Genomic DNA, 9,273 nt, shown 5'->3' on the forward strand with positions numbered 1-9,273 from the left:
TATACCTTACTAAGATTCTTATAAGATGGCAAATCAAATAAAATTGATATTTTTCCATTATTTTAATATTATATTCATGCATATACATAAAATGAGAAATTCAATTTAACCATTTCAAATAAAGTACTAGTACATCTTTGCCCTAAACGGGACTTTAATTCAAATAACATGAATAACATGCCCGCGCAGGGGCTAAACAACTAACAACAACAACAAATAAAATAAAATAAACCCACGCAGGGGTTAACAGAACAACATACCCACGCAGGGGTAGAATAAGGGAAAAGATGTCCACGCAGGGACATGAGTAATGAGATAACAATCAAAGGATTCAATGATCCTTCTTACTCTTACCCTTGAGTAAGTCAAACACCTTCTTGAACATGCCACTGTTGCGTCGGCGATCAGCTCGCATCTCGTGTTGCAACTCACGTCGCATGCTGTTAATCCCATGCAGGATTTCTTGAACCTGCGGCGGCGACATCATAGGCGCCGGTGGCGGTGGCTGGTACTGCTGCGGCTGCGGTGGCTGTGGCTGCTGGTAACCCGGAGGATAACCAAAAGTAGACTGCCCAGCAGCCCAAGTGTCTCCAAATGGACCACTAGGTGGAAGCGAGCTGTAGTTTGCAGCCTGCCAATAAGGGTCTCCTGTGTAGTCGTAACCCTGGGGGAAAATCTGCTCGAATGGGTTAAACTGAGCTGCGCTGGCATAAGCCGGAATCGGCTCTCCATAGTTCTGCGGCGGCAGAGGCGGGATTGGTACTGAAGTGACCTCCGATACGGGATGCTGAGACTCCCCCGTCTCGGACTCCTCGTGAAGAGGCGTGTAGCGGCTGCTACCAACATGTGGAGGGGTGCCTATGCGAATCCCTCCGCGCGTAGACATACGCGCGTTCCTCCTTGGCCTCTGAGGCGGAGGAGGTAAAACTGGTGGCGGCGGTGGTGACGGAGTGATCACATCGCGCCAGAGGGCCTCAGATAGGTCCTGCTGTAGAGGCGGCTGCTGCTGAGAGTGGTGCTGCGAGTGCACCGGCGATCCATGGTGAGACTGGAGCATCGGAGAGTTGTGGCGGCTGGGGGTGTAATACCAATCGTGCTGCCGAAACCTCTCCTGAAAGCTATCAACACCATTGTAGGGTGATCCCCTAAATGGTGACCCATCCGATATCTCGATGGGATGGTTGGGCGTACCTGACGGTGGCAGTGAAGGGTCCGTGTCTTCATCAACTTCCATCTCGTGATCACCAGTAAAGTGGTCCTCCGGTCCTAGTGGGTTATGACCCACTGGCTCATCCACTAAAGCATCAGGGTTATACAGACCCTGGTAAACTGGTGCTGGGTATTGGTGGGGCGACTGATGAAGAGGTATATAAGATCCATGAGAACCATGGGGCCCATTCTCCGAGTGGGGCCCAAATGATTGGGGTAGTGATGGCGAAGTGCTCATAGACACCGAGTGTCTAGCCGGCTCGGCGAATGATCCCCAAAGATCATTGGCTGCAGTGTTGTGCGTAGCTGACGGGGCTCGCCTGTGTGAGGGTCCTGCCTCATGGTCGTGAGATGTAGCGAATCCTCCTCGACCGAATCCTCCTCGTCCTCGCATACGTGGCGGCATGATGAACCTGTCAAAAATTAGACAAGTTGCACAACAAATATATAAGACAAAGCTAATAATAAAAATAAAGATAAAATAAACGAAATGTTGAACATTTCCTAAGTTCTTTGTCTAGACTCGAAAATAGAGGAATGTGCAATTGTGTAACTGAGATTAAACACAAAGGACTAGTGTTTAATTCACTCAGCGTTGGCTCTGATACCAACCTGTCACACCCCGAATTCCACGTGTCACCGGTGGGCCCGGTGTGGGGTACAGTGACGTAATTGGCATCGTCATAGACAATCAACACAATATAATAATGCACAGCGGAAGCGGAATAGATACATTTCAACTTTTAAATAAAGTGCAATAATAATATCACAGTAGTTGAAACGGATCCACAGGCGGATCAATAAAATAAGATAAAAATTGTTCAACAGATATTTTGTCATCCGAGCTTGCGAGACTATAGTGGACGCTCTTAGGAAACAGCCAGCCTATTTCGTATAGTACCTGCACTTAACCTTTTGGGAAAAATACGTCAGTTTACACTGGTAAATACAAATCGACTGACTCATTTTGAAAATGATTGAAAATTGATTTAAATGCACAAGGCATAAATATTTTTATTAACTTGGGATAATTATGCAATATAAACTTGTGAACAATTTACATGCACTCGTATCTTTGGTGGCCCGGGATCTGCTGTCCGGGCTAAAGATTAAATGACACACCACATTAAAGAGTTATACACGCCGAGTGTACGCCTACACCCCGTGCTCTGGTCGTGGCCATCTCGTAAGATAATGCCAAGGATATTCGGGACACGGTCAATAACCCCCCAAAGCCTAAAGTAAGACAAGACTGTTTAAACGAGTCGCACAAGCTATTCAAGACTGTACACCCATAAGGCGCAGGACTTGTGCGCCCGATCAAGCGGTATTTTAAATACCGTACCCCAAGCCCGTATAGGGAAAATAAGTCAAAATGTATTTACCTGAGCAAGTATGTAACACAAACGGTAAGTGTGGTAGCTTTTACTGGGCCTCCTAGTCTGGAACAAAGGTTTATAATTAACCTATTAGATACCTAACGGGTCTTTTATTTAAGCCTAAGCTTTGACCGGTTAGTTTTAAGGATGATACGGTTTACGCACGATTAAGCGAAAGACCGGATAGAATGTGATTTAGACCCGACAAGTTTGAACACTTGTATAATGTGGGTATACTAAATACATTCTGGATTTTAAGGTAAAAATGATAACGTTTGACCCGTTTCGGTCAATTTACGCAAACTAGTTACGTAAACCGAACCGAACGCAAAAAGGGCGTTACGGGTAGTCAAAAGCGTCAAATGCAAGTTTCCTGAGGTAATATGCTTTAAATATGATATAACATCAGTAAGTTATGTTCTATATTGCCCGGAATAATTTTAAACTCAATTTATGCCTTAGAAGGGCATTTTGGTCATTTAAAAGATTGTAAAAGAGTTAAATTAGAAATCTGAGTTTCTGGTCTGGTTTATACAGTAAATATACTCTATTTAACATATTATATCAGTAGGGTATGACCCATATACCAAACTTAACATTTAAAAATCAAACTATGCACCGTAGGGGTATTTTAGTAATTTCACAAGGGCTAAAACTGCCAAAACTGGAAATCTGAGTTCATACACTTATACTTACTGTTATTATATGAAAATATACTAATTACATCAGTAGGTATAAGTCTTATATGTTAAAAATGAGTAATACGCTTACTATGCGCTAAAAACGCTTAAAAATGCGATTTAGAGCCGTTTCCGGGTTTATATATGAAAGCTGAGATTTTTATATTTCCAGAAGGCTCAAAATAATTTATTTAACATATAAAATCAGTAGAAAAAGGTTTCGGGTCAAAAGGATGTATAAAACTCATTTTATGGCTAAAACGGTCAAAACCGACATAAGCCGAAATAACTAAGCGATCTAAGATACGATCAGCCAAAAATTAAATAAAAATCATCTAAAATCCCAAAATATTATATATCATCAGTTGGTAAAAAGCTTTGTATCAAAACGTGGCCAGAAATAGGTTATACGCGAAAAGGACCGTTTATGTAACTTTATAATATAGTTTTACGCTAATGGCCATAACTCACAATCTGGACCGCCAACTGATCCGAAATTTTCGGTGCAAGTTTATATATTAGAAATAAAGATTTCTATCCTTTCACTTTTCCAAAAATCACGTTTTATATCAAAAAGGGCAAAATAGTCAACTTTTAAGCATAATCGGAAACATGCAAATGAATCGGCTAAGCATAGACTTAATCAACAAAATTTCCAGAAAGTTTTACCAAAATAAAAATGGTCAAAAATACTCTCCAATACAGATCTCAAACATGCATGTACGAATCCGAATCGATAGTCTACGAAATAGTCGTTTTACAAGACTTTCGGTTCCGATTCGTATTTATACTAAAGATTGTCGAGTTGATCATAGTAAAACACATTCTTATATTCATTATAAAGCTATCTATGATGATCAAACAGATTGCATGTCATTTATATTACCATTCAAGCTATTTTTCTCAAAAATCACTTCTGTTGACTTTTTAGAAACACGTTTGACTCGACAATTAGCATGCATATAGTGGGATTCAGATAATACCCTTTTGAGGGTTTGTTTCCCACGTAAATACCAACATATATCTGGTTTCAATTTGAGAAATGACTGATTGAAACTCGTTTAATCAGAAAGTCAAAGTGTATGAACAATCAGTTTGACTTTTAGCAATAATCAAAGCAAGAACGGATTAAGGACTGAATTAGAAGCTTACCAAGGTCCTATTGATGTTTAGCTAACACTAGGAATCGGCCTTGATGTCCAGAAATGCTCCAGAGATGCTTGTGAAGTTCTTGCAAGTTGAGAGCTTCTTGGTTACTATGAAAATGTCCAAGAAATGGATGAACAATCTGATTTAAAGCTGAATTCTGATGTTTGTAAGGAGGTTACTGTGGCACTAGGCATGCATGGCATCTTATTGGAGCTTAAGGAGGTGAAAAACAGCTGGTTACCATTCAAAATCGGACCCAAATCGCTGCTGTTCGCGAAATCCGGAGCTGGGCGCTGGGTCGCGGCCCGCGTAGGACCTCAGGCGGGCGCCTGGGGTCAGCAGTTCCAAAGTTTGCCCATTTGTTGCATTTTTGGTCCCTGTACTTTGGTTGCGATGATTTGGCCATGAATCTTGACTCGTAAACCCTCGAATCTGGTTTTTAAAGACCTTGGGACATTTACCTACATGGTGATGTCCTCGGATAATTTTGCGCTCAACCGAAAAGCCATGAAATTCGACGTTGACGCTTTTAGTCCTTCAAGTACGGTTTTGGCCATAACTTTCTCATACGTTAACGAAACTTCACGAAATTTTAACCACATATTCTAGTGAGTATATTTTAGCTTCTCAAAGCTTCGGGTCTGCCAGAAGTCCACTCAGAGGTATAAATTAAACATGTTGACACTTTTGGCCCCTATAGTTTGCAATTCCTCACTTTTGTGCAATTTCCGCGTCGTATGATCCATGAACCACCCGTTTAAGGTTATGAACATTATGTAGGGTTATCATAGAGTCTATTTATCCATTGTTGACACTTTGGACCCTTACGTTCCATAGTTTTCACCGTTTGTCACTTTTAGTCCCTCTAAAAGTTTGTTTTCACATACCGGAACCTTATGACACGTGTCAAGACATTATTGGACGAAATTTTTCGAGGTGTTACAGTTATCACATAGGAATTTCAAGAGTTAGAAAAATTTTCATTCTTATGTCTCTATCCTTGTTTGAATGATTTATACTGAATATTTTTATAGGGACGAGGAAAAGAGAAAGACAAGAGTCATAACATACCATGTGAAATTGATGCTGAATCAACTACTGGTACTGTGGTAGAAAAAATGGCAACGTTTTTGAGAGAGAGCAGAATAGCTAAAGCTATGTCTGATAAAACTATGATTTATGAATCACATGTTAGAACATTCTGGAACACTGCTAGATATGAAGATTCAGACAAAATGATACATGCAGTATTGAGAAAGAAAGATCAAGCTGGAAAGGATTAGATGTGGAATTTAAGTTTGATGTAGGAGATGTGAGGAGAGTTCTAGACTTACAAGATTCTGACAATGATCCAACAATCATGTCTGAACGTCTTGTAAAAGGTTTGTGGTGTAGAATGGGTTTTACTGGGTACATAAATGGAAAGATGTACAAAAGAAGTTTCTCCAAAGCATATCGATACTTAATGCATTGTATGATACACTCAATGGGTCATAGAAAGGGAGCATATGATGAGGTTGCTGATTACATCATGAATATGATAACAAGCTTGGTGTTAAACAGAAGGTACAATATTTCACAAGTGATTTTTGAGTACATGAAGGAGAATTGCGAAGCTGGAGCAGATAAGTACATCATGTATCCTAGATTCATCATGATGATGCTAAATGACAAAATCAAAGATCTTCCGAAGGATTGTGAGGATGTAATGGAGATGAGTGTTGTAAATAAAGTCACAATTGGAAGAATTACAAAAGATAAGGATGAGAAAACCAAGCAGATGATTTGCAGAATAAAAGATAAAGCATATGTTGCTCCTGAAAACGATAAATGGAGGCATGACGACAGTAACTCAGACAATGAAGATTCAAAGATGAATGAGATGGTAGAGAAAAAGACTAGGTGGTGGCATATTAGAGATGGAAAAAGGAAAAGAACACCTAAGTCATCCCCTGCAGTTGTTATTCCTAAAGAAGGAGAAAAGGGTATAGTGATAGGGGGAGCATTAAGACAATTAGATCACATATAGTTTAAATATGTACTAATCTTGTTGTCTATGTTTGTCTTGTAGGGTCTTCTGGAGAGCCATAGTATAAACTAGTTGATGAGACAGTTGTAGAGCCATCTGTGCTGATTGAACAAGGTGCTGATTTATTAAAGCAATCTTTGGAAAGCTATTTGAAAAAGAATGAAGAAATTGCAGCACAACAAGCTCAAGGAACAAGTACTCATGCTGAAAAGGCTACAAGGGTTGAACCAGAAACAGAAGATCTAAGGAGTTCAAGTGATGGAGATTCTGAAGCTACTCAATCTGAATCTGAATTGATTTCTGAAACTCTTGGTAGAGGAAAAGCTCAGTTGAAGAAAAGACCTTCAAAGAAACAAAAGGGATCAGATGAAGAAGATTCTCCTTATGATCCTGAAAAGTCAAAGAAACAAAGAAAGAAACGAAAGGCAGCTCCAGTTGGTATAATTCCCAGAAATGTCAGATCAAAGAAATCAGGAGCTGAGTCAGAAAAAGATAAAGAAGGAAAGGCAGCTCAACATGTTCAGAAAGAAAAATCACCAAGTGTTGATGTTCCAAAAGAACCGGAGGCGAAAGCAAAAGAAGTTCCAGTTGCAGGAACAGAAGAGAAGACAGGTGATGATGAATATGTAGAGATCACTGGATTCAGAGCTGCTAGTCCAAAACCTGCTCAACAAGATATTCCTCAATCATCACATCAGAAAGTAGAAGATTTTAACTTTGATTTTGATAATATTGGTCCGGTTACTGTTATTTTCTCAGAAGATCTTCCAGGAGAAAGTGATATGTTCAATGATCAGGCGGTTAAAGAACTGATTAAGAAAGTTAAAGAACTGGAGAAAGAGAAAGCAAAAGCTGAGGAAGAACGTAATATGTTGAGAAGTCAAATTGATGATTTGATGGAAGCTCACAATAAAATAGTTGCAGCATTGGTTGAAAAGGAGAAAAGAATGAATCAAATGAAGGATGAGGCCGAGGGTAATTCTAAAGTGTTTGATTCATTAACACATGAGATATCTTCTTTGAATGCCAGGATAAAAGATCTGGAGAATGTGAACCAAACATTAAATCAGCTTCTCAATGAGATGAGTGAAGCTTCTTCTAATGAAATGAAGGCAATGAAGTTAGAGATGGAAGCTATGAAAGCTGAAAAAGTGATGAAAGATCAACAACTTCAGATGCTAGTTGCTGTAGTTGAAAGCCATCTAAAGATGAACATTCATGCTGCTTTTGACGAAATTGATGTGATAAGAGCAAATGAAAGGAGATTGGAACGTGAACGTCAAATGGCTGAAGAAGCAAACCTAAAGAACAAAGGAATAGTTGAAGAGGTTGAGATAGTTGATGCATCTTCAAGTCAACCAGATGCTGGTGGTTCTTCTTCACAGCCTGATGTTGAAATGATTGAAGTTATAGAACCAGTTGAAGATGAACAAGTGATGGTTGATGCTGAAGAGCCTCATAAACCTGAATTCGTAATTGTCGGTGAGTCTTCTGAGCCAGTAATTGTTGAAAATATTCTTCGAAGAGTTGAAATTATTCAAAGAAGAAGAACAACAAGGGAAGTACTATTGCTGGAGTATACAACTGACAAATTTGTGTTAGTTGGCAAGGCTTACCCTGTTCCATACAATTCAAAAGAAGTGGCAAAGTTGTTAAAGTTTCTTGATCGAAAAAGAAAGGGAAGAATAGCTCGTGGTGAGATTGTGGATGAAGATTCTGATAAAGAGTTGTTCGGAGATGATGAAGAGGAGGATGAAGAAGAGGAAAAGGAAGATGAAGATAAATCTGATGACAAAGATAATGACAAATCTGATAAAGATGACAAAGACGATGACGACAATGATCAAGGTGCTTCGGGTTTATTAATCAGAGATCAAAATGTTCAAGAAAGAGTGGATGAGTTGATGAATAATGAAATAAATGAGCAAGAGGATGAAGATGAATATGAAGCATCATCATCTGGAAAGCAACCTGTTGATCAGGTACTTCTTTCTAACCCTACTGTCATTTACTTATCTAGTAAACAACAAGGAGAGGTAGAGGTTAGAAGAACATGGGCTGAAATGCTAGAGGAATTGGGGTTGGAAGATGGAAAATTTAAATTCGACATTGAAGATGAAATTCCTCATTCACCTGCAAAAGATTTTGAGCCTAGATACCCTCATGAAGCTGATCATTATGATGAAATGATTGTTGAAAGCGCGTCTGATTCAGAAGAAGATAGGGTAGATTTTCATTATGAAGGGGAAGATGTTGCATTCCCTACTTTTACTGAAATGTTTCAAGATAAGAATGAAGATGTGCTAAGAAGAAAGATTGAAGAAAGAATTTCTACAGCAGATATTCCTGAATCGGTTCCTAGAGAGATTACAGCAGAAGAAAGAAAAAGATGGTTCAAGAATATACCAAAAGAAACAAAGACTCTCAGGGCTCTTCAATACTTCACTCATAACAAAGATCTTTCTTGGGAGATATTCTATCTTGGGGATATTTGGAAGATTTGAAAGTTTATGCAATCAGAAGAGAGCAGGGTGTACAGTATTTTGAATTCTTAGCTGATATAGCTACTTTACCCTGGTGGGACGTAGATGAGTTGGTGGTTACAAAGAATATTAAACAATACTACTACGGTCCAGAAGTTCGAGAACGTGATCAGGATTTGTGGAATTATATCAAATGGCAAGCAAAGAACAACTATCCAGATTGGAAACCACAATATCCGAAGCAGATCGTTAATTACTTGGAGAGCGGAGAGAAAGACATTACGTTGGATGTAAAGCCTCCAAGGTGTTTGAAAAATATGCCACTCAGAGCCATTGAACAAGAC

At 39.4% G+C, this 9,273-nt stretch overlaps 1 protein-coding gene across 1 annotated transcript; it reads left to right on the plus strand.

The window, feature by feature from the left end:
- The first annotated feature begins 5,903 nt into the window (after nucleotides 1-5,903).
- Nucleotides 5,904-8,950, plus strand: LOC110888333 (glutamic acid-rich protein-like). Its single transcript, XM_022135864.1, has 2 exons — nucleotides 5,904-6,402; nucleotides 6,531-8,950. The coding sequence occupies exons 1-2, from the start codon at nucleotides 5,904-5,906 to the stop codon at nucleotides 8,948-8,950; spliced, it is 2,919 nt and encodes a 972-aa protein (XP_021991556.1).
- Nucleotides 8,951-9,273: the final 323 nt, after the last annotated feature.

Source organism: Helianthus annuus, chromosome 11 (assembly GCF_002127325.2).
Source record: "Helianthus annuus cultivar XRQ/B chromosome 11, HanXRQr2.0-SUNRISE, whole genome shotgun sequence".
NCBI lineage: Eukaryota > Viridiplantae > Streptophyta > Magnoliopsida > Asterales > Asteraceae > Helianthus > Helianthus annuus.